Below are 27,020 nucleotides of genomic sequence, written 5' to 3'. Positions count from 1 at the left end.
GTGAGCTGCCCATGGCCTGTCTCCTGCTCGTGAGCTGCCCATGGCCTGTCTCCTGCTCGTGAGCTGCCAGGACTCCACAGGGCTGTAGTGCCAGGGTCCTACAGCAGGTTTAGGCTTTCTGCAAGGGAGAAAGAAGCTGGCGTGGGGATTACACATCACAGGTGAGTGGTTTCACTTACGTGCCCTCTTGCTGGCCTATCCCACTGTTTAGAATTAACAGTAGGGCCAGACCTCTGGCATCCTCAGGGTGTTGAGGTCACCATCTAACATACTGTGGAATAAATGTCTTTATGAATTTTAGGACTTCTGGGACATTGGAACATTAACAACACATACATGAGATACCAAGGGGACGGAATCCATGTCTAAATGTGAAACCCATTAATATTTCAGGTATCTCATATATGAAACCTATAGTTAGTATATTAAATTGTAGTGCTCCTGACCTCAAAAAGTTTCAGATTTTTGAATTTACAGATTAACCAACTTGCATAGCAAAATTTCTGTGTCAGTGCAGAAAGAAGGCATGTGATGTTTTCTGTTAAGGAGAAAATTAATACTTTTCAAAGAAAACAACCAAACTTTCTGTTGGGGGCCAATTGATGCTTCAGTGTATTTGGAAAGGGTAGAAATGTGGTCAGAAATCTAGAGGTACCCCATACCCTATGTGGTTTTGGAAAGTGGAGTTTCTTATGGATGAAATTTCAAAGTGGAAACTTCCCCAAGGGGCAAGCTTGAGCACGATCTCGAGTTAAATGGACGTGAAGAGGTCGCTTAGGTCGCTGAGGTTCAGTGACTGTGGTTTCTTTTGTATTGACCCCTGGCACAGCCATCTGGCTCTTAGGCTGTTCTGTGCAGTCAGGTGGCACCAGCTAAAAGCTTTCTTCTGAGGTGGTTACCCAGCTTTCTCTCAGCCTGCTTCAGCTGACCTGTTATCCAGCAGGGGTGTGGGAAAGGTGTCAAGAGAAGGTAATGAAGGCCAATTTTCCGAAGCCTTGATAATTCAGCAAAATAAAAGTCCACCCCCATGTGTGCTCTAACTCTCCAGGAGGCAAATGTACTCTATTTTTAAATCATTTGAGTTGTGATAAAATACACTTAACATAAAATTTACCATTTAACCCGTTTTAAGTGCTCTTGAGTGTCATTAAGAACATTTGCAGGCTATAATTAAGTTGTGAAGAATTCAAGAAATGTGCCTTACTTAGAACTTTCACCCCGAGACTGAGCGATAGGAGGCGTCGAACGGCATTAGACCTTTTATTCCAATGAGGACTCTTAGAGAGACAGGAATTAAAACCCAGGTGAGTTTGCCTTCCAGTGTCTAGAAGGGCGGACTAGTCTAGCTACACAGGGGTGAGAGCAACCTGCTTGTGGCTGCCTGCTGAAGAATCAGCAGTCCAGTTCATTTCTTTAAGTAGTTATGATTGTTGTCTACTCCATTACACAAAATACTGGTTCTGAATGGGCTGCTTTCTGTATCTGTTAAAAAGAAAAACATGAATTTTCTGTCAGGAAGACCATGAGCAAGCATCACTTCCAAACAAGCATCCTGGGCTTTGCTGTGCCAGCATCCTGTCCGCACTGGAAGCCTAACTTTAAAGAGATGACAGGAAGCTGAAGGACCTTGCTGAATGCCCAGCCTAGCGGCGGTTTCCCACCACGAGTAAATGACTCAGGCAAGGGTTAGGCTATGTAGCTCAGTGGTTAGAGCACTGACTAAACCTGAGGAGGCCCTGGCTCCCACCTCCAACTGAACAAAACAGGCATATGAAGGGTTTCCCTCTCTTCTCACACTCGAGAGCAAGAGCTAGCGCGTTTCCAGCTTACTAATTTTTTTCTAATGAGAAATGAGTGTGCATTTTCCCAAATTATGAAGGCCTTTGACTTTCAAGATAACAGGAAATCACTATTCAGGAAGTCCTGGCAGGTTGCTCCTGCCTTCCCTACAGGGAAGTGTCTAGTAGTTTGTGGCACACAGAAAATGCTCAACAAGGTGTGTAGAATGAATGGGTGGATAGATAGATGGATGAACGGATGGATATATTATGTACTTGGAATCTAAGCAACATGCATCATGAAACAGTTACTATCATCTTTACCTAGAGATAATCGCAACTTTGATGCCCAGGGCCTCAAGATTTCCCAGGGTCTCACTCTAAGGGAAGAAACAGCCCTTGACTGACAGCCTTTGACTGACTGTCCAGAAGACAATGTCCTAACAGCACAGGAGCTGGTAACAGGACTGAGGAAGTTGAAGCTAGATTTCTAGGCCCCGGGGAATCCTAAGAATAATTTCTTTGAGATTTTACTTCAGTTTTTATGAATAGCTTTACATCCCTGAAGCTCAGTACTATTGATATTTTAAGTAAAATAGTTCTGGGTTGAGGGGTCTGTATATTGTGAGATATTTAACAGCATCCTTAGCTCCTACCCATTAAACACCATCCTGTGACAACCAACAGATATTACCTAATATTCTTGGAGGGGCAAAATTACCCTCACTGAGAATCACTACTCTGGGATGACACAGCTGTCATGACAGCCACACCCTGTTGTGGACTAATGGTTTGGGACCTCCTGCAGGGGCCGTGTTCCTGACTTTTTGCCTATACTGGTTCTTGCTTTCAGGATAGAAATCATTTATTTACTTATTTATTTATTTATTTACTTATTTATTCATTCATTTACTTACACTCCAGATTTTATTCTTCCCACACAGGCCACCCTTCAACTGTTCCACATCCCATCCCACACCTCCTCCTCACCCCCATGTCTCCATGAAGATGTCCCCATCCCCTACCCCACCTGACCTCTAAACTCCTTGGGGCCTCCATTTTTTGAGGGTTAGGTGCATCATCTCTAATTGAACACAGACCTGGCAGTCATTTGCTATATATATATATAGAGAGAGAGCATGTGTGTGTGTGTGTGTGTGTGTGTGTGTGTGTGTGTGTGTTGGGGGCCTCAAATCAGTTGGTGTATGCTGCCTGTTTGATGGTCCAGTATTTCAGAGATCTTGGGGGTCCAGATTAATTGAGACTGCTGGTCCTCCTACAGGATAGCCCTCCTCCTCAGCTTCTTTCAGTCTTTCCCTAATTTAACCACAGGTGTCAGCAGCTTCTGTCCATTGTTTGGGTGCAAATATCTGCATCTGACTCTTTCTGCTGCTTGTTGGGTCTTCCAGAGTGTGGTCATGCTAGGTCCCTTTTTGTGAGCACTCCATAGCCTCAGTAATAGTGTCAGGCCTTGGGGCCTCCCCTTGAACTGGATCTCACTTTGGACCTGTCTCTGGACCTTCTTTAGGATAGAAACCTTTTAGGATAGAAACTTGCTGAGTGGGTCAACTTTTGTGATAGGATAAAGTGGAAAGTGTACTAGGTTTTCGGGGCTTCCAGCTCCCACCTCATCCCTAGAAATGACAGCTTAAGTATATAGAAATAAAAGACCCCTGTAGTGACATTTTTCTAGTTACTGTTTAGAAATTCTGAAAAGAAAATTATTTTGGGCAAGTAGGACATAGAAGCTGAGCGAAGACAGCTTGTGGTTGAAATCTCCATGCAATTAGTTGAACTGAACAAAACCAGGGGTTTATGTATTAACAGTGCTATTCTCCTCTGTCAACCAGTCTAGGGAGAATAAGTGGCCCCTCCACTATCCTCTAGCACAAGTTTGCAAGATGCCTCCAGCCTGGATCGGTGAGCATTTGTAGGGGGCAGGTCCATTTGTGTGAACTAAGTCCATGTGATCGTCACTCCTCAGCCTACCTCACTGATAACTGGGACAGTTGCTCAATAGGGAACAATCTGAGCTCCTTGATGTGAAGTGAGGTGTGGGTTCCACTTACAGTCTTCAGCCATGCCCAATGTGTTCTGAGAGAGTTGCTAAATGGGTTGCCCTACTGCTTCTAGGGCTTCCAAAAGTCCCCCAAATCCTGTCCTTCAAAACATAGTGCCAGGAACGATTAAGAAAGGGAGAATGCCCTAAAGAGGGAGAGAAAAACTTCTTCTGCTCCACTCTAGCTCCCCATGTTGTCAGAGGGGAAGCAGTGTGTACAATATGCTCACCAAGAGTGGGCACTCTTATGGTCAGGTGTAACGGTGCATGCCTCCTAGCACTAGGAGACAGAGATAAGTTCAAAGCCATCCTGAACTGTATAGTTAAACTATTTTAAATACAAGTCAATAAGTTAAGAGTCTGACTACTTGGGTGTAGATCTTGACTGTATCATCTATGAGCTATGCATCCTTAGCCAGGACGAGGAACCCTACGAGCCCCCATTTTCTCATCTGTAATGTCAGTATACAAGAATGCACCTTAGCCATTTGCTGTGAATGAAAAGAGAATGTGCCTGTTGTTTTATAGTTGAGAGAGCAGACTGTGGAGCCAGGATTACCGAGTTCAAAATCCAGCTGCTCTGCTTCTCAGATAAGCAAGTCACTGGCCTAACTTCCTTCTCTCAGAAGACAAGGACCGTCATAGACCTCCCTGGAGCACTGTTTCATGTGCGGATAGCATGCTTGCAAAGCGATCAGCATATAGCAAGCACTCAGTAAGTGCTACCATTTATAAGAACATGGTGTGCACAAATCCAGATTCCCAGCTATTATATGTAATCATTGTAATTAATGCCCTGAGTTGTGTCTAGAATCACCACTGCCCATTTGATGACCTGAATACAATTCAAGATGCGGATGTGGGACTGCAGTCATCCATTAATCCCCCCTGGAATTAGCACTAGAACACCAGTCTCTGCTTTGAGGCCAAAATCTGTGACTGCTCGGGTCCTTTGTACTAGATGACACAGTATTTACATATACTCTGCTCTGTGTATCCCTTCCATTTATTCTGTATCATCTTATCCTAATACAATAATAAATGCTTTGTAAAGAGTTGTTAAACTGCAATGCTCTAGAATAATAACAAGGAAAAAAGTCTGCACATGTTAAGAAAATATGTGTGTTTTTTTTTTTTTAAACAATATTTTCAGTCCCTGGTTGGCTGAATTGTGGGTGTGGAATCCTAGACAGAGGACTGACTATAGCTATAAAACAATACCTTCCTGAACAAATTCCATTCCTTAGTTGTGGTGGGCTCATTTGCCACCAAGAAGTGGAATAGACCCTGCCCCACAGCAAGGCCCCAAAGGACAGGAAAATGCCTAAGGATGGGTCCCTGGGTACCCTATGCATCCTGGCCCACAGCTCAAACGCATTCAGAGGCAGCTGCCTCCTTCCCAGGCAGCTCAGATCTCAGCTCCTGATTTTCTCTCTAGGACTTGGGTCCTAGTGGGAAGTCACCACAAGCCCTCCTCTCCCCCACAAAAATGCTTACAGGCATCAAGACGGCAGAAGATCCTGGCATGGTGGGGTTGGGCAGGGTTCCAGGCATGGAGGCTGGCATGGGCTGCCTCTGTCTGTTGTGGAGATGGAGTAGAGATGATAGAGAGCCTGGGACAGGCCTGGGGACAAAGAGAAAAAAATCACATTATTCCTGATGGCCTGGGTCTGTTACCCAGCTTCCAAAACCAATGGGGACACCAACATCATGGGCAAACAGATCGGATCCTCTGATGTGAGAGTCACATAATTGAGGATATTAGGGAAATCATAACAAATAAAATACATGCCTGGTTTCCTTTGCTGCTTCCTAGTTAATACATCAAACTCTGCTTCATTTCCTGACCCGTTATCTAACTGATATTCAGGGGAAACATGCTGGTCTGTCTCCAATAGCCTCGGCTTCTATGGAAGAAAGTCTGCAGCACAATGCCCAGTTACCCCAGTCTCAGCCTCCAGAGGGTCTCAGTATTGAGGATCTGGCTACACTGGTATGTTAGCCCACACCTTTGCCCTGAAGCCTGCCTGGCTTTGTTCTGGGTCCATGGTCATTCTACAGTTACAGCGTAAACTCCATTCATGTATTCCTAGCAGAAGTACATTTTGACTTTTGTTTTTTTGTAGTTCTACTATGAGTGGAAAAACACAAAGTGAGGACACAAACAAATGCAGCTGGGCCACGGCGCTTGGCACTGAGCTCAGCATTTCTTAGGGTAAGACCAGAGTTCAGCCCCTATTAGCAATCTCCCGTTTCATAATAATGTGAGGTGTTAGGCTGTTTGACAGAAATTGATTTGGGCCTGATCTGCAGGATTTGAGTGAGCATTCCTCAAGGGAATGCATAGTTTGAAATTTTACTTCAACTTGCCAAGAAAAAAAAAATTAAGTGCCTAAAATTGATTTAATGAGCCAAGGAATGTGGAGATGAGGGAAAGGGGAAATTATTTGTGTTTATTAAAAATGGCAAACAACTTTCTGGTTGAATTCTCAACCTCCTTGTGCTTCTCCTCTATGGGGTTGGATAAACATTAAACCATGAAATTAAAGTAAATGGCAGACAAACAAACAAACAACAAAATCCCTGGGCCTTCTATATTCAACAGTCTAATCCTTTATGTTCCACTGCTCGAATCAGTGAAATTTCTAAAGATAATAAAACATGTGACCTCTCATGCCAAAAACTGGGTAAGGCTACAGATAGAAGGCTTCGGTGTAGGCCACTGCTTTCCTTCAACACCGAATACCCTGGCCTGTCCACAGTCCCACGACAGCACAAGGCTCTGGCTAGAGCTCAGTCAGAGCATCACTACCTAGTTAGAACTTCAGCCTAGCAGCACAGCCCAGTCCACAGCCTCACAGAGCACCACAGCTCTGTCCACAATACTAGAGTGCATCATGGTACAATAGAGCCCTAACAGAGTGCCCAGTCCAGAATCCCATTGCGGCACTGAGACTATATGGAGCTATCAGAGTCAGAACAGGCCAGTTCAGAGTCCCAGCCGAGCAATGGGAAGAGCTATTCTGCCATAAAATTCTGATGACTCAAAGAGAATTGGGGGCTGAGACGGGCCAAGAATGGCTGCATGCTCTTCCTTCACAATACTGCTAAAATTCCAAAGAAGATTAAGTTTTCTCCAGTTTTTGCCCGAGATCTTTCTTTGGAAACAGAGCTACTTAATCACAGCTACAGACATCCTAGAAGGATTAGTCATCAATTGGTCAACATTGAGGTGCCCAGGAAGGTACATGTATGAAACCACGAAAGAATACAAAGCATGTCACAGAGACTGGGTGGACATAAAGGCCTGTGCACATAGTGTAAATGTGAAGAGAAACAAGTAGGTTAGCCTAGAAAGTTTACAACAATGTGGTGAGTCATTTCAAATGAGCCACTAAGATGATTTCTTGACATGTGCCCTGGGAACCTCTGTAAAGGGGACTGGCCACTGGAACTAGACTAGGTCTTTGTGCTTCCACAGTTCCATTAGGCTTTGGGGTCCAGCTGTCTCTAAACACTATTGGACAGTGGTTCTCAACCTGAGGATCATAACACTTTTGGGGGGGTAAAACAACTCTTTCATAAGGGTCACTTAAGAACATATTACATTACAATTCGTAGTAGCAAAATTACAGCTATGAAGTAGCAGCAAAAATAATGTCATGGTTGTGGGTCACCACAACATGAAGAACTGTACATTAAAGGGTCGCACCTTTAATACAGTGGGAGGTAGAGAACCACTGCTATAGGAGGTGCAATTTTACTATGTCTCAAAGTCTCTTCAGAGATGGTTTACACAATCTGAGAAACATAGAATGGGACTCAGTTAACAACCAACACTTGTTTAGAGCCCCCATGTTGACATATGCTGAAAAGAGTTGCATGTAGAACAGTTACTGAGGGTGGAGAGGTTGCTCAGCTGCTGAGAGCACTCACTGCTCTTGCAAGGGAGCCTGGTTTAATTCCCAGCTCTCACATGGCAGCCCACAACCATCCGAATTCTTCATCCAGGGGATCTGATGCTCTTTATTGGCTTCCATGGGCAGCAGGCACAAGTGTGGTGCCCATATATACATGCAGGCTAGGCACTCTTACACATAAAATCAAAATGAATACATCATTGAAAAACAATTCACTAATAGCTCCTTCATGTTAAAGTTTATCATCTGAATTATAGTTTTATAAGAGGCAACATTCACTGAGAACAGCTCTCCTCAGAACTATTCAGCCAGCTATCCCCATCCAAATGGATGTCCATGCAAACATATCTGTACATGTGTGACATCATTGGTCACTAGAGGGAAGCTTGAAGTGCAGTTCAGAGAGAACGAAAACTTTTGAGACAACTGAAATCCTTCCTATGTGTTACATCGGTCTACAAGGTCATGCTCGTGACCAAAGGACAGCATGTCTATTAACATCATTTACCTTCTGTTTCTAACTTGATATGTCCAAAAAAAATGGCCTTGGTGAGCAGATTCTATTGATGCTTTAATTTTTAAAGAAGGAACCCAATTAAACAATCCAATGGATATCGAATGGAAATGTCAAAGTAATTCAATTTAAAATGAGTTTTTACTCTTTTACAAAGGCTGGGAACTCCCAAGTGTATTGAATCACTAGGGAATAGAATACCTCATTTAATTCAATAATTATGTTAGTTATTTCCACACCCTGCATAGATCTACTAGATTTTAAAATATCAAATATTTCCTCTTCATTTAAGAAATCCTTTCAGGGTACCTGGCTCCTTGGGATTAGAAGAGTTTCCAAGTGATGCCAATCAGACCAATTAGCCACGTACACTTAGAAGGAAATATGACTACTCAGGATCCCTATATGCTTGAATTTGAAATAATTTCCATGTTATTGTTTTACATAGATTCCGCAAATTAGTTTCCCAAGCCTTTCTACCAAACCTACAGAGTTTCTGCATTCCTTTCTTGGGCTTTTAAAACTGCAAGCAGTAAAAAGCAAGATTTGTATGTGGTCATCATGACTTACAGAAAAGTCCAGGGTTGGGAGAGTGGATCAGTGGACACGGTATGTCTAGTGTGTGTGAGAACCTAAGTTGTGTTCTGCACCGCAAATAAACTAGCAGATACTAAATAAACATACGAAGAATTGTATCAGGAGGTCCAAAGAAACCATGAACATGTCTGGGATAGTCACACCATTGAAGCCAGAGTAGCAACATAATACCTGTATGCATCATTTCATTTCTTTTGGTATACTGAATTTTCATATTTAATCTAGGGTATTCTTGAATAAAACTTTGTATGTTTCAGTTGGTATTCTCAAAGTAATTTTCAAAATGTTTTCATATATTGGTTTTATGTGACTTGAAGCAATGCAGTGTGGTAGGTAGGCTCATATTATTTCCACTTGGGACTTGTGCATAAACTACATTTATATTTTTCCTTTGCCCACAGTTACACACATCATGGAAGGGAGCAGAGCTTCCCACATCTCACACCTCCATGCCTCCCATAACTAAGTTCTTATCAGTTTTTATGATAAAATAAATTCACAGTCTACTTCTCTTGATGTTCATTCCACGCCTGAATGTACCACTAGTTAGTGAGATTTCAGAATACTGCTAATATGAGAAATTATTCATCCTTGTGAAATTCTATTTTTCTCCTTTAAGAAAGAATAAAAGTAAATAAACGAAAAACCTTTCCAACAACACATCAATTAGATTCTGAAAATCAGATGGCAAAATAGCAGGAACATTGTGAAAACACATCCCGACAGTCTTCCCTCTAGTGCAGGCTTGTTGCCATGAGCTAGTAATTCCAGACTTTGAGTGAGCTGAGCCTCCTTTTTAATAACCATATGCCTCTAGGTAAAGTATTTCTACTAAAAATTATTGAGGCATGGAACAAGGTAAATGTGTGAGCTCATGTTGGATTGTTCAATTACTGAACTGAGGCCGCATTAAGAGTTTTCCAACTTGACAGATTACCCTTCTCTATACACTTGTATAAACACACCGCTTACGGCTGAAATCTATGTAAGCTTTTCTTTCAATTAAAATGTCAAGTATGACAGACTGTGTTTTTACTGTCCTTAGCAGAATGACAGGTGCCACAGCAAGAGGTTTCATGTCCTCATTTTTCCCTCCAAAGGATGTTTTCCAGTCTTGGGGTGTCTGAATAGCCCAGCCCATGGCTGCCAGTCTTCCTTGCCCTAAGTTGTCTTCTTTTGTCTATCTAGCTGAGGGCCAGGGCTTGTGTCTGGGAGATCTAAAGAAGACTGATCTCCTTTCCCTAGTCTTCCAGTGATCCATGGTACCCTGTAATTGCTTATAGACTATCAGGACAGATAGATCTGCTATGGAGCCAAAGGAAAGAGGGCAACCCTTTGACACAGGCAAAGATACAGATACAAAATTAACTGAGAAAATATGATCAGTTCTAGCACAGAAAGCAGGCCACAGAGATGGACTCAGTCTGAACAACATGAGAAACAATCACATAAGGACTCGATAGGAGCCAGGGTATTTTTTTTTTTTTTTTTTTTTTTTTTTTTATTCAGAGGAAGAGAAAGGGAAAAAAAGTGTTGGGCAGGAAACAGATGTAGGCACCAAGCTAGAAAAAAGTTTCTGAGCTTCTGACCACTCCATTCCATTTGCCTTATGCAATAAGATATAGCCTAGGCTATGTCAAAAGCCCTTGGAGAGCTAAGACCCAGAATATGGGCCATGACAAGAGAGAAACTTCATTGCTATGAATGAGAGTGCTGTTCCTGATCACTGTATTGTGCATGGTGCTTCATTGTCTACCTGGTATACAGTAGGTGGTTAATGTCTATATTCAAAGACACTGAGACAGTCCAGAATTTGCTTCTTAATACCAATAGTGCATGGGAAACATGACAAACCTCCTCCCTAGCCTCAGAAGATGTCTCTACAAAAGTCTTTTTTTAAAGCCATGCTTCTTTCTCACTTCCATTTACTACTATCACACACACACACACACACACACACACACACACACACACACACACACACGTGCCATAGTTGCCCAGCATGCTTGTTATTTGCCTCTAATATTAAAGGTTATACCTTAAATGAAGTATTGTGAACTAAATTAACAAACTCATTTTTTATATGAAGAAGGGAAATTCTGAAGAAGACAATGTAGACCTTCAAATTTTAAATCAGAAGAAGGGCTTTCTAACGTGAAATATTTATCGGCCCATTCTCCTGTGAAATAGAAAATTCCAATTTCTAGTGCTGCGAAGAAGGCTGGTTGTCCAGATCACCAAGCAGAAGACAATATGAATTCCTTCCGTGGGTAATCATTTCACTGTATAGGGAATGGTAAAGAACACGGCCGCAGGAGCTAGGCTGGCCAGTCTCTGGAGGATATTAGTTGTGTGATCCAGAGAAAATGACTTTGTTTCTCAGTGGTAAAATGGTATTCTAGTTTATTTTTCAGTTACACCATGATCAAACACCATGATCAAAACTTGAGAAGAAAGGGATTTATTTCTACTTGTAACTTCCGGGCCACAATTTATTATGGAGGAAAGTCAGGGCAGGAATAGAAGCAGAAGCAGAGACAAGTATGTAGGAGAGCTATTTATTGTCTTGCTCACTAGTTCCTTTTCATCTAGCTTTCTTTACAGACCAGGACCCCTGTCTAGGAAAGGTATTGTCTATAGGGAGCTGGGCATTCTCACACCAATTGGAAATCAAGAAAATGCCTCATAGACATGCCTACTGGTCAGTCCCATCAAGCCAATCTGAAGTTGAAACTCCCAGATAACTCTGAAATGCAGGTGACAGCTCTGTTCTAATTAGTTCTAGAGCAGAAATTGGCACTACCAGGAGTGGGGTGTAAATGAGACGGACCTGATCTTCATGTTTTGGGGGATATTTATGAAAGCATTTAAAACTCAGAACTGGAGAAGACACTGCATACTCAGAGCTTGAAGAGCTCTTCTCTAAAACTTAAGTCAAGAATGGTGAGGTTCAGCTAGCGAAGTTTCAGATGAAGGAAAGACTCTATCAGGGTTGTTTGTGTAGTGTTGAATTAAGGATCTGTGATTGCTGGTCAGCTGAAGTGGAAGAATTGTCTGCAGTTAATAAAAGGCCAGTACTACTGAAATGAAACCTTTGCTTTCTAGGGACAATGGATGCTGATTAGCTGGGGCTGAAAATCCAGCTGTGAGTAAAAGAAACCACCACGGAGGTGAAATCTTTTGAGAAGTATTTCCTCAAGGTCAGCAACAGGGTAAATTAGCTCAGCAGTGAAAGGTAAGGCCAATCCAATAAAAGACAAATCATTTTCCTTCTTCTGTGCCTTCTAAAATCTATGCTATGACTAGAAGTTTCAGCCCTCATCTGGGATGGTTCTTCCAACATAAATTTAGCAATCAGTATAATTCCCTAGCTCTGGCTGTCTGATAAGATAATAATAATTTAAAACAAATTGTCATTAAAACCAACCATCACACATGGGTTGATAATAAAACTTACTCATAGTATTAAATGATTTCCCACATATATTAAATATACTTAATAATAAAAAATAGCCGTTATTATTTCTCTTACTATTCTAATGCACCAATCGAACAGTAGATTAAATGTAACTGCCTTAACTTAGGTTTCTGTTGCTGTGTTAAGGCACCATGACCAAAGCACCCTGGTGAGGAGAGGGTTTATTTTTGTCAACAGGTTACAATTGATTATCAGAAGCCAAGGCAGGAAACTGATGGCAGGAACTGCTCACTGAATTGCTCCATCTTGGCTTTCTCAGCCTGCTTTCCTCTATAATCCAGGTCCACCTGCCCAGGGACTGCCACTTTCCCCAGTGAGCTGTTCCCTCCCAAGCTTACCCACAGGACAATCTTATGGAGACATTTTCATGACTAAAGTTCCCTTTTTTTTCCACATGACTCTAGCTTGTGTCAATTTGATCAAGACTACCCAAGACCATATTTCTGTCAACAAATTGTGATTTAAAGTTGAGATCTTAAAGACTATCCATCTTTAGCTTTAATTACTGAACATACAATGTTCAACATTTCCTGCATATCTATTTATTCAATGATCCACCAGCTTCAGGTTTCCCAGCCCTTCTACAGAAGAGAACAGACCCTTCTCACTTGTAGCTTTAGAGAATTGCAGAGTGACATCTCATTATTTCCTAGAAAAGGCTCTTGCAAATATTTCCTCAAATGGAACCTAACTAGTTCCCCAGAGATCAGTCCTTAGTGTCTTGCTTTTCCTGACAAAAGCCAACAGAAGCAATCACTGGGAAAAGAAGAAAACTGTCTAACCCGTATTTTTAAATATATATATATATATATATATATATATATATATATATATATATATATATATATATATATATATACATACATATATATGTATATGTATATGTGTATATATATGTATAAAATTTGTGTTCCAATTAAAAAAGAATGTGAAAGAATGAATTATTTCGTTGTCTATAACTTTTATGAGTGAGCTCACAAATCATAATGTCTCACCACTAAGATCCTAAAGACAGGTGGGAAATATAACAGTATTTCCCCTCTTTTAAAAAATGGGACAAAGAAGTTCATATTTAGCCCTAGGAAAGGCAGCTTTGAGAAAAACATGCAGCCTCCTTTTCCCAGAAGGCTTAGCTTCAAGCAAGAGTCTCTGCTGATAGAGAGCTGCCCCTGTCCATGGCTTTCAGGTGTTCTGCCTTTGGATATATATTGTATTTTCTACCTCATTCAAAACCTCCATCTTTTCTTTTTTCTTTTTTAAAGTCAACTATCAATGTCAACAGCACTGTCATGTAGCTTGCCAAGGGGTTCTTGTGAGTCCATCTCCCTGTAACAGAACAAAACAACCTTCTAAGGCTTCTGCCTCCTGCCTCCCATCCCCCACCCTGCCCAGCCATGATTTTGCTCTCTGTTACCTGTAATCTTGAGCCTCTGCTCCATTCCAGGTAGCACATCTATATATTCCTTCTAACCAGAGACCTCTAACCTGAACCATTCTCATTGCCTATCCTGGGCAATTCCATCAGGTTGGGGCTCTTTAATAATGCTCTCAATACACTCTGTATTTTTCATGATACTATTTATTGATACTTAATCAACCAATAAATCAATCCATCAGTCACCCATCAATGATGAACCAAGAAATGAATGTATTTCAAGATGATGTATATTCCTATTCAGTGGAGGAAGTGGTTTGGCTTCTTAGGTCATTGATATAAAAGTCTTTTACTAGTTTCCCATTGTGAAACATACAGTCCATGTCCAGGTTCATAATATTTTCCTGACAAGGCGAGGCTCTCACTGGGTTCTACTGGAGTAGGGGTAAAAACAAGAAGAAGAATCTTTCCTAGCCATTATACATAAATATAAATAACAATAAGCTTCCTCAGTCAGAGATTTTGTTTATCCTATCTATCATAGCAGCTGCTTCTGAAATGTTAGGTGGTGCAGGACACATAGGAAGCAGGTCTTTCACAAATTCTTCTGGAATTGATGAAAACATAGAGACATAGGATCTTATTTACTGACAACAGATATTGCAGTATAGTATTCAAACAATTACCTTTGCTAAATTTTGAGAAGAATTTAACTGAATCTAAGTCATAAATCAAACTCCAGCTTTCATCAACAGACTCACACAATGCATCTCTGCTCCTCTGTTTTGGTACTAGAGGTTGAGCACAGACTCTTGTGCAGGCTGGGCCTGTCCTGGTCTTAAAAACCCTGAGGTTGTATGTACCTTTTACCCGTGCCCATTATATTAAACTCAAGCTGTTAGAAGAGTCCTAGATCCATTTGGTTTTGTATCAACTAATTCAATTCCCATTTCAAGTGCTATTTTAGGCACTTCATAACAGAAGGCCAAGAATGGTTCCACATTCATGTCTCCAATTTATATAATGTCCCCTAGTTGGATACATGACCAACCTTAGGGTTAGCCAACATAGTGGCTCAGGCTCTGTTCCTTGGGCTACCAGTGACCCTACACTGCAGTCAACATGCATCATCACTGCCAGGAGTGTCTGAAACTCAGTTCACCACACAGGTTCAATCTGGGCCTTTGTATTTATCAATCAGATATTACTGCTGCCCTTATTTTATAGACATAGTATCTGAGGTCTTGGAAACTATAACTTCTTTCTCTTTAAGTGAAGGCCTGGCTGTGAGAAGTAGTTTAAAAAAAATACAAGCAGCAATCTGCATCCTGCTGGGGCCTTGGAAGGTTTTCCAGCAGATGCCCTGCATTCGCTGCAGAGGAGGGTTGGCTGTAGCTTTCATGCACTTTAAGCAGAAGGAGGAGTAATAGGAGGAGAAACCTAAGTTTATGGCCATTCTGTTAAGACCATTAAATCATTTTTTTCCCTCCTGGCTTCTTTAATGACTGATTTCTGCACCATTAATCTGAATCAGTCCTGCCGTCAGGCAGATTCATTTGAGTTAACCCCAAACATGGCTGGATTAGTTTCTGATGTACTATTTGGAGGGAGAAAAATCCATTCCCAAACGTGATTTTCTTTTTCCCTTGTAAAGAGCTAACAGTTCTTTGTAAAGATCTTTTTTATAAAAGATCCTAAATTCCTAAGCACTTTAGCTTTATCCACAGGTCAGCTGCTCACACAGGAAGATAAAGGCTCCTCAGTCAGCCAATAGCTTCACATTGCATCGACCATTCATAAAGCCACACTTAGAAAAGGCAAGCAAATGCGGAACAACAGACTCGAGGAATGTGGCTCAAAGAAGGATGCGCTTCTCAGTGGCAAGGAGAAACCCTCTCTTTCTGGAGGCACATCTCTAAGCACAACTTCTTCCTGTTAATAAGCCTCCTGGCTTCCTAAGGGAGAGCAGACAGGCCTGTGATGATGAGCCTTGCCACTGACTTGAGATTGCTGCTTTTCTCATCCTCCAGAAATGAATAATTCATGGTGGCGGTCACTACCACTCCTGCCTGCAGATTCCATGAAGGCCCAGAGCTCTCTGGGTTCCTAGACAGCAGGCAGGGCCCCACCCCCACCCAAGCTCTCTGCCTGCCAGCAGCTCTGCTTAGGTTTCTCCTGGCTTTGCAGCTTTCTCAGTCTGTATCTTTTAATTGACTCGTTTCTGCTGGAATCTGCAGTTGGCACAAGACCCTGCACCTAGATTCCAAATTGACAACTGAAGTTTGCCCTGACTGGCATCAGCCCCAAGAAGCACCAGTGGAAGAAGAAGCCAGAAAAGGCCTAAGAGTCTCTGGCTGGCCTTCCTGGGCCTGTGGGATTCATGGGATCGCTTTCTGTGAGGCTCTCTCTAATGCCTTTACCTAATCTCTTCTGGAATCTTGAGGCAGAGCCCCTCCTGTACATCTCCAGGGAGGTCAAATCTGAGACACTCTCCACCCTAGTCCATTAGGAGTTGGTATTGGAATTCATTGTTCTGTGAGTACCCCTGCAGGAGAGGGAGATGTTTGTGCTCTAGAGGGAGTAACTTTGACATTTGGGACACTATACATAACTAGGCAACCAGCTGCTAAGAGCTTGATTCTCCCAAGAACAGATATTCTATCCCTTTCTATCCTATTCTGTTCTGTTCTACTCTATCCTATTCTATCCTATTCTATCCTATTCTATTCTATTCTATTCTATTCTATTCTATTCTATTCTATTCTATTCTATTCTATTCCATTCCATTCCATTCCATTCCATTCCATTCCATTCCATTCCATCCTATCCTTTCTATTTTATATTTCATTCTATTTGATGTCACCGAGGAGGGAACCTAGGACCTTACAAATAACAAGCAAATGTTCAGGCACTGGAAAATAACTCCCCAGCCTATCTACCTCTACTCCCCCTCCTTTCTCTCTGTTGAGACAAGGTCTCACAGTGTAGCCCTGGCTATTCTGGAATTCTATGTAAGCCAGGCTGGACTAGAACTCAAAGAGATCCTCCTGTCTCTGCCTTCCAAGTGGGTGCTGGGATTAATGTGCCACCACACCCAGTCTAACTCTTCTATTCATAACTCTAGGAGGAGCCCTTGTTCTCCAAAGTAAAAGGTCTTGCCTCTCTACTCAGCCCCAGCTTAGTAAATACTATGTGAGTTTATGCCCTGACAGAGGGTACAAAGAGGGTACAGGTTCCCTAGTCCCATAGGATGAGTCCAGGTGCTAAAGAAAACCTGGCTAGATCAAGGTTGAACACAGTGCAGGGGTAGGGGAGGGGTGGGGAGAAGAGATGGAGAACTCAGAGAAGGCTCTAGCAACATATAGGAAAATGCACATGACCTAAAGGGGGAAGCACAGGATTAAAACTGTTTCCCACAACAGAGGACACATTAGGGAAGTGTGGGACGAGACAGAATAGTTTTCAATTTCCATATGACTCCGTGGTCAGAGTGACTCTAAAGGACAATCAAAGCGGAACAGCCAACAGTGTAACCAGGAATGAACGTCACAGGAAGGAAGGAAGAAAAGCGATGTCCCAAGAGCACGTAGAGAAAGACAACCAAATGTCTAGCTGGAGTGTTAACTTTGCCTCTTCTGGGGCTCTTAAAATCATAGCTGCATTCTTGTCCTTCCTGGGATCAAGGGAGGAGGAGCAGGAGAGAGGGCAGACCTCTTGATCCCAAATGAGGTGTATCTTCAGTTATTTTAGTCAGGTTGCTCCACAGTAAATGCAGAGCTGTGTAGGCTGTCATATCTGGTCTCTAACATGAGCACAGTACCTGGATTGGCTGACAGGCCCAGCTGCCTCCTGGGTCTGCAACACACTAAGAACATGGGCACCCTACAATCCTCTCAGTCTTGCTGCTTTTCCTTCAACGGGACCGTGCAGCTGTGATGTCAAAGTCCCAGGATGGCTAGAAAGACATTTGAGAGCGTGTTCCGACTATCTTTTTGTCCTTGGAGGATACAAACCTATATTCTATGCATAAGATGATATGTCTGATTTAAAAAGTAGGATCACTACTAGTATCATTTCATAAAACAAGTTAATATCATATTTTTATAAGATTGGAGGTAAGGGACTTGGGAGAAAGATCCAGAAACAAACCAAAGGACATGTGTTACATGTATTATTATGATGCCTGGAGTACCTGCCATCTTCTGGGAGAACATGCCAGGACAGATTGCCTTGTTTTGGCTCTTACAGTGTGTCAGTCATTTAAACTGAATTTGGCACTCAGTAGGAGCTATAGTTGTTGAATGACTTAATGGGATTACTGTATTCTATCCCATCTCTCAATTCCTCACAGAGGTACTCCTATGACTTGTGTGTGACAAAAATAATTTTTATTTTAAAACCCTTTCTCTAGGTCCTCACACATGCTAGACAGTTGTTCTAGCCCTGAGCCATGCCTCCAACTCCTTATCATGATTTGGGTTTTGACTTTTTTTAAGACCATGGAAACATGAAGTAGCATTCTGATTTCTAGGGAAGGTGTGGTCAGGTCAGATTAGCCCTTGTCTTAAGCAAGGGACACTGGAGCAGGGCAGAGGTTCTAGGAAGTCATGACCATTCTTTTGCATAACCTCCTAGAGCTACCTTCCAAGTCCACTGGCTTTGCAGGAGCTGAACTGATACTAATCTGAAACAGTCATATCTCAGCAGTAAAGTTTGTAATTATGATACTGGGTATATACTTTGCCCTCTGTATGGAAGGATCTTAGAGGCCTGCTCAGCCTGGGATGGATTGGACACACGGGCAAAAACAGTTCATGGCTGGTGCTTCCCTGGGGACAAGACTGCTTCTGTTATTAAGTAGCGAGATAGGGACCATGGCCATGTTCTGTGCATGAACATACTCACTACATATAAACACAGCAGACACATACACACTAAAAGGCAAAAATCCAAAAACAAAACAATCTTTAAAACAACAACAACAATAAAATCTACAGACTTGGATTTTGGATGAATTGGGCTGTATTAGCTGGATCAAACATTGGAAACTAGGCTTCACTTTATTCTTATGATTAGCAGCTTGTATGTGCCTACATGTGTGGATGAGTGTGACTGTTCAAATCAGTCTTTCCTTCCACTATGGAGTCTGGAGAGCAAACATGGGTTATGGGGCTTGTATGGCCATTTCGTCTACCCACTGAGCAGTCTTATCAGCCCCAGCATTGAATATTTTTAGACCTGTTGTTCTTTTCTGTTTTTCCCAAGCCTCTTCTCACCATATTTGTGAATTCATTTGAAGGGGAGCTGCGCAGTGCTGTCATCCCAGCACCTGGGAGGCCAAGACAAAGGGTCACAGTTGAGGTCAGCCTGGGGTCCATGGTGAGAGTCTGCCTCAAAAACCAGTAAAGCCAACAATCTACAGAATAGATGTGGATAAATAAAATTTAAAAATTTAAATGTCTACATCTGTTAAGGACATCAAGTCTTAAAAAGCTTGTTTTTCTTTTATGTTCTTTCAGAAAATCAGACAAACAAACAAAAAAAAACCCTTTAGGTGGAAATGCTTTGGAAAAAGTCATGTTGAGGCACCTTTCTCTCCCCTGGTGGCCTTGTGTTGTGCCCAAGAGGGGTGACTTATTCTGTACCCAAATTACTCTCCAGACAGTCTTATTCCTGCCCTTAAATGAATGTGGCATTTGGGGTTTCACGTTTAAAATGTAATTTGGACTCATTTTAGATGTCTTCCTACAGCTTAATAAACATCTTCCCCAGACAGACTCAGGGTCTGATTTTAATTTGTGGTAGGGTTACAGGCAGCGTAAACGTCAGTTTCAGCTACAGAGAGTAAATCTTTGCTAGAAATAGAAACTGAAAGTGACTGGCAATACACTTGAGCACATACCACATGATGCTTGCCCACAGGAAGAATAGCTCCCTAAGAAGCCCCTACACTGGCCTATGATGAGAGCCAAGTCTCTCCTCAGAACCCTAAGCTGTGACCCAGAACAGAAAGGCTCAGTGCTGCCTTCTCTAGATGTGTCAATCTGAAGAAAAAGAGTAAAATGAACGAAGTTGTTGTTGGTGTAGCTTTGAGTATGAACAACCCACAGGGCCACAGCTACCTCAGCCAGCCACTCATTCACCTGGGGGCATTGGGCTAAGTCCCAAATTTCCATTGCTCTATGTATAAAATAAAAACAGCTGACCAACAATCTCAAAGAACTTTCTAACACTAAACTTACATCAGTTAATGTGGTTCCCATAGTTAGGTAAGCTGATGTAGGAAGAGATCTACAAGTGCGAATTCCAGAGAAAGAATCCATCAGTTAAGAATATATCTGTCTAAAAGTCAAAGGAAATGAGTGAATAATTTCTCACTGGATGCTATAGGACATCACCTTCCTTGAACAATAACAAACGGCTCCCTTGTTCCTGATTGTCCCTTGCGTTAAGCCTATCAGGGAAGGAAAGCAATGTCCTGAAGAGCAGGAGACGGGACAACTTCTCAGACACACAGTCACAAGTGGAAAATGAAGGTTTAACTTCATGTTATTTATTTGTATCTGCCATTTATTGTTATGCAGGATGACATTTTGAGGAATCTTGGAAGACAGGATCCCAGATGGATACTTCTAACTTTTCAATACAGTGTCCATTGAGACTGGCTGGAAAACTGGCATTTTGAGAACAATAAAGATCCTTCAAACCTGAGAAAGGAAGCATTGTAACTCTCGTGTATTAGATGCTACTTGACTTGCCTTCTACACAGCCGGGATGACACTCCTTAAGGGCCTATGCTGAGCTGTGGATGGTCACCTGGTTCCCGTGAAAGTTGTAAGCATCAATGTGGTGGCCTACAGACTGCCTAGAGATCTGGTTAAACACTATTCCTGTGTGTGTTCTTGAGGGTGCAGCTGGAAGAGTCTCATCTGAGTAAAGCAATGAGCCTTCTCCATTTGAGTGTTCATCAAACAACAAACTGAGGTTCCGAAAGGAACCAAAGTTCTCAAGCAAAGGAAGGGGGTGCTTTCTCTGTATGATGACTTGTTGTCTCCTAATCTTGGTAAGGGATAAAATTCCATGGATGCTTCCCATTCGTAGGCCTTCGGATTTCTACCAGAATTTAGACGGCCTGCTCTTCTGGGTCTCCAGCTGGTGGACAGCAGATTGTGGAGCCTCTTGACTTTCATAATCTAAGTCACTAGCTAATTCCTTAAGTTAGGTAGGTAGACAGGAGGTGGATAGATAGTTGGACAGTCTTCTACTCACGACGGGTTATATCTGGATAAACTCATGGTAAGTTTGCAAATATACTCTGTAAGTCATAGCTATATTTCATATACTATTGGAAGTCATACCTTAGCTGGATTTTCATTAAAAATTATTAAAAATCCTTATATTAGCCTATGGTTGAACAAAACTATTTATTCCAACAGTTACATTATGGTAAAATATTTGATTTACTGAGTTGAAAGTGAAGCCAGAGGGCTGAAAGAGTATACATTCTCAGCACCGCAAACCACTGTAAGTCAGAGATCATCAGCATCCCTCCACATCCACCTACCCATTAATCCACCCACCCACCCACCCATCCATCCATCCATCCATCCATCCAGCCAGCCAGCCAGCCAGCCAGCCAGCCAGCCATTCATCCATCCATCCATCTCCTTCTTATTAGTGTGTTTCTCTGACAAACCTTGACTAATATAGTGCTCAATGCTTAGATTCTGTTCCAAAGAGAGTTTCCCATATTACTTTAACATATATTCAGTATTGTGAACTTACAGAGTCTAGGTAGTAACATGGTATTTTAACATATATATATATATATATGTATATGTATATATATTAACATAGATATAAATAACAATGTATTTCCAATCATTCACCAAGTTCCTTCACCTCCACTAAAGTTGACCTTGACTCCATCCATTTTGGCTCCATCCTCACTACCAAGGTCCAAACACTATCTTCTCTTATTTGGTCTTCTGAAACAGTTTCTGCCTCTCACATTGTTTCTTTGTAGTCTAACTGCATTGTTGCCAAATGATCTTTGTGAACTCAAGATTAGTCATGACATTTCCCAGTACTTCACCATTCTTCTATGGCTTTCCTTTGTATTTAGGACTTTTTTCCCCTAAGAGAAAACATCCTTTAAATACTACAATGCTACATCTCTTGGAGTCAGTACTATTTTTCACCTGGTTTGATATATCCAGTCATTTCATTAATTTCCATAAATATACCAAGTTCTCTCTTATTCCACGGCCTTGATTTGTCCTGTGGCCTATGCCTAGACTGTCTGTCCACCTTTACTTTTGTTATTTTGTTATTCATCCTTTAGATCTTTGCTTAAACTTTACTTTCTTAAAACTTTCTCTGAGTCCTAAATTAGAGGTGTATCTAGTCTGTGGAGTAATATCCCCTGTGCTTCACTGTTTGATATCATGATGTACCTGTATGCATGTATAATTGTTCAACGGCTGTCTCATACCTTCTACTTATATCCCACGATAACTGGGGATGTATGTGTCAGAGATTAATTATTCTGATTGATTTGGCCATTGGGAAAGTTCATGCTTGTTGTCCGTTGCTTCTCACAGAAGAGGGAGACAAGAGGACACCTACAGAGCCATAAGGTTTATGGACCTGTAGGGGCTCCAGCAGAGCAACACCAGGATGCTTGTCTGCTGTTGGTAACAGATCTTCCTGAAGTCTGGGACTCTTCTCTTAGAGCACAAAAAGGAAAATACCAAATGGTTTGTTCCAGGACTTCTGACTTTCCCTTTAGGTTAATGCCAAACCACTCAACTGTTCTTTTTTTTTTTTTTTTTTTTTTTTTTTTTTTTTTTTTTGGTTTTTTTGAGACAGGGTTTCTCTCTGTAGCCCAGGCTGTCCCGGTACTCACTCTGTAGACCAGGCTGGCCTCGAACTCGGAAATCCGCCTGCCTCTGCCTCCCAAGTGCTAGGATTAAAGGCGTGCGCCACCACCGCCCGGCTTTACTCAACTGTTCTTATGAGAATTAAATGCTTTCCACTTTTTTTGCCAGTGGTTTCTGGAGAGTTGCTGAAACTCTCCTGAAAGGTCAACAATTTTAACTTTTATTTTCAGTTCACAAGCATCAAACCAATAAGTTGAGTAATCTTTTTTTTATAAATTAGGCATTCATTGCTCATAACTGGTTCTCAGAGCCACTACAAGCTTCATAAAGAAGATAACATAACTTCTGCCATGGGTGGCAGTGGTAGTGGTGGTGGTGGCGTGTGTAAAATAAAATAAATAAAAGCAATTATCTTAAAGTCCAATATGGATAAGAGAATTTGTTTTCCTAGCATGTAGTCAGCTTAGGAGTGACAGAGAGCTGTTGATACTCGAGAAGGGCCGCCTAGTACAAACTTCTGGCAACCCCCTTTGGTTCACTGGTCCACAGCCAGTGCTTGTCTTCATAAATGAATTCCACATCTTTATTAAGTGAAGCAATTTTTGTTCATTATTTGAAACATACTTTAAATATTTTGTTTCATGATGTTCTAATACAATTCCCTGAAGATGAAGGAAGATGGAAAAAATCAATTATATACATTTTTTCAAATTTAGAGTGATTATAAAAAGAATCACACTCCAATTTATTCATTAGGATAAATATCACTTGACAGCATCTTGAATAACTCAGGTGGTCATGATCAAAGGTGTCCTTCTGATAGATGCCTTTCCATAGGAAATCCTAACACATTTACTAAATAGACCCCTCCTTTTTGTCTGTGTATAGGAGACCATGGAGTAAGAATGATGGATTTCATATCAACATCAAACTTTCCTAACAAAAACGAGTACCAGGACAGCCCCCAACGCACTCCACATGGATGCCTCTTTCTAGCTGGTTTGTAATCCAGAGAATGGATCTCACTGAACTGAGTCATATTTGACATAGATGAAACTTCAAAGTTGGCCCTTTGACATATGAGCTAATTGGCTTCATCCAAAATGGGCAGAATTCTGGAGGGAGGGCCGTTTAAATCATTAGAATTGTTGGGTCAGAGGCAGAGAAGGGCCTGGAAACGGTGCTGGGCCGCAGCAGAAACTAGACTCAGCTTCCCCTGTTCCCAAAACCTTTTAATGAGTTTCACTGTTTTCTTTCCAGTGCTTATCATCATCAAGGAACTACGAATTTGCATCTCTAATGCACCCTTCTCAAAGGTGTGTTGACATCCCTGTAGGCTTAGAGTGGCTCTTAATGCCTCTCTCCCTTTGGGCAGGTGCCCACACACTCCTTATATGGGCTTCAACCTATAGTGTGTATGCTTTACTCACAGACTTATTTAAAAAAAATTCCCTGGGAACCTAATCTTAATTGCACTCTTTTTAAAAAATGAAAGCTCAGAAGTCAAATGAGTCAGAAAATGAACATTTAACAGAATCCCCAAATATTGGGCCACAGAGAGTCAAATGTACCATCTCTTTCTGTGTGGTAAATTTGCTTTTTAGAGCTATTTTTATCAAAAGGAAATAGATATAAATAAGACCATTTGGATAAACACAGGTTAGAGGAGTAAGCTAAGACCTAGTGGGAACTCATTCCCGAGCACTAGCTCTCCCATACCACATTTCTTTCTCAAATTTTCTACAAAAGCTAAGCATACAGGCTGCCTGCAGTGTCCCACACACCATTTGGCGGTAGTTCCAACAGATACAAAACAAAATATTTTATAACTGTGGCTCAAACATTTATTTAGCTTCAGCTGTGTTTTAAGGACAATGCCCAGTCTAACATGAATAAAAGATTATTTTGCCCTAAAGGAAATTCTTCATGTGTTAAGGGGAAGAAAGGAGACATGGAAGTCAGTCTGCAATGGAAGCTATCCCCCCAGAGTGTTACCCAACACCCTCGGGGATTCCAGAACCCAGAAGAGCAGACGCAGGAAATGCTCAGGGGAAGAAAGATTAACCTCATACTGCAGGCACATGTGGGGGCTGTGTGCAAACACAGATATGTGTAGGGGTTGGGTTTGGTAGCAGAAGCCTTATGCTTACTTAGTTAACTGTCCATGCTAGGTGGGTTGTTACAGTATGTTGATGAAGATCCAGGAGATTTTCAATAGCTCCCACCACCATAGCTTAATGCAGGAAGAAAACATTCTCTTTGGATGACAACACCCCCACCAGTGAATAAAAACTATGTAACTGGCATGCACTGGTTAGACTCAGGTGCATGCACGATTGGGAACGATGGGTATTTAGAATTTTTTCAACTCCTTTTCCAGTTTTTCAGGGAGGTAGCTGAGTCACAAATGAAGAGCGGCATTTGATAGTGCTTTGAATGAAGCAGCCACGGCATGAGGCAGAGACAGATACTAGGAATAAGAGGAATGGAACTCTTGGACAGGAGACTGGAGACTTTCAGAGTCAAAAGTGATCCTTCCTCCAGTGTTCTATATGGAGCTGCTTATGGAAAGGTAAAACTGTGCTAGGATTCGGCCCTACTGTTTGCTGAATCTGAAGCCTTTTCTAAGACAGAAGATTGATGTGTGTGTGTGTGTGTGTGTGTGTATGTGTGCGCGCGCGCGCGCGCGTGTGCATGTGTGTGTATACATATATATTCTCTCCAGTAGTTTTAGTCCTCTATTTTTATTTCGAGCTCAAAACATGTAGATGGGTGTAAGAAACACAGGAAGCAGATTTTTTTTGTTTTTGTTTTTCAAGACAGAGTTTCTCTGTGTAGCCCTGGCTGTCCTGGAAGTCTGCAGAACAGGCTGGCCTTGAACTCAGAGATCCACCTGCCTCTGCCTCCCAAGTGCTGGGATTAAAGGCGTGTGCCACCACCGCCCAGCAGGAAGCAGATTTTAACAATCAGTGTTCTGGTAAGATTTTCACCAGGAACACTTGGAAGCAGTTTTCTCCTTGTAGGGGACTTCTGCAGCACATTCATTCTGGTTCCTGGAGGGAAGTGTGAGGTGCTACTGTGAGATTCTCTTAACAAAACACTAGTTTTCTCATGGCTTGCAGAATAAAGTCAAAAACAGAAATACTCTTAGTGGGTGAGGGAGTCTGCATGGGCTTGAAAACTTTTGATAAAACTCACTGTTGTCCCTGGGTTTCTAAGCCCATATTGGCAGTCACTGAATACACTCTTTCTTTCAAAGGAAAGGAATGAAAGAGAGAAGGAAGGAAGGAAGGAAGCAGGCAAGCAAACTTCAGTCATTCTGGCTCACATGCGAATGTGAAACAAGATGGCTTCACAGAGCAAATGGCCCGGCCGTTGTCACCCAACTGCTCTCTGCTTACTCAGTTGGCTCTCTGTACACCCACTCCTGTGTCTTTGCATATGAAAAAAGAAAAATGAGGCAGTAAAAGTGTCAGCCTGCTTTTGTCAGGAATAGCCAGTAAAAAATAATTGGAGGCGACTTAATACAGCCCATGCACAACAGTCGTGAGATAATTGATCCTTAATACGTTTCTCCCGAGTCTCCACATGCCAGGAAGAATTCTGACGTGTGGAGAAGTTATGATATGGCTTATTCAATAGAGAAACTAAACCGAACTCGAGCCTCTTCCCAGCAACCTGCCGACAGCATCCCACACCGTCTCCGGGACACGCGGCATCCTGTGCAGCAGGTGCCCCTGTGAGCCACATGGGTTTCTTTTCAGTCTTCCTTCACTCAGTTTCCCTTCCTTCCTGCAAGGAGCTGGCATCATCATGCCAGACATGCAGCCAGAAGCACTGTGCGTGGCTCTAGACACTAGGGAAGAAAAGTACACTCATTTCCACAGCTCCCTAGAGCTTATTATCCCACTTAGAAAGGGCTGGGAGTGACATGGGGCAGCAGGTATTTTTAAGTTTGAGGGTTATTTTCTAGTAATTGCCAGCCTTAAAATTGTAGTTTGTCAATCAGACAGTTCTCTTAAACCCATGACTGCATTTTTTTTTCCAGAGGTAGGGCAATTAAGGAGAAGTCAGTAAACGGCGATTCCCTCACAGGCCTTTTTTCTTGTCATATAATTGTTGTTAAAAGATTCACTGCCATGTCTGGGAAGGAGGCAATGTCATGGCATTTTGCATTCAGTAGAAATGTCTGAAACCATTTTTTTCAAACGTTTTGAGGTTTGGCACAGCCCTGAAGTCCATCTTGCCAAGCACTTTCCCCCTTAATTGTTAAACCCATGTGTCTTTCGAGGGGAATTTAATCCGTATGTTTCTAATTCATTTACACTTAACTCATCAAAACGGTGCTTTGTAAAAACTATTTGATGTGCAGGGAGGCCTCTCTCTCTCTTTCTCTCTCTCTCTCTCTCTTTCTCTC

The 27,020-nt window shown here is 41.9% G+C and overlaps 1 protein-coding gene across 4 annotated transcripts in view; it reads right to left on the bottom strand.

Annotated features, from left to right (window-relative positions):
• Creb5 (cAMP responsive element binding protein 5) overlaps positions 1-27,020 on the bottom strand; it is a 403,859-nt gene that overhangs the window by 91,824 nt on the left and 285,015 nt on the right. For all 4 annotated transcript variants that reach the window (XM_031381940.1, XM_031381941.1, XM_031381939.1 and 1 more), the window contains one exon: positions 5,335-5,461. In XM_031381940.1, coding sequence (XP_031237800.1) covers positions 5,335-5,461 — 127 coding nt within the window. The remainder of the gene's footprint in view (positions 1-5,334; positions 5,462-27,020) is intronic.

This window comes from Mastomys coucha, unplaced genomic scaffold (genome assembly GCF_008632895.1).
Source record: "Mastomys coucha isolate ucsf_1 unplaced genomic scaffold, UCSF_Mcou_1 pScaffold20, whole genome shotgun sequence".
NCBI lineage: Eukaryota > Metazoa > Chordata > Mammalia > Rodentia > Muridae > Mastomys > Mastomys coucha.
Note: the sequence above shows the minus strand (reverse complement) of the source record. Positions and strands in the feature narration are given on the sequence as shown.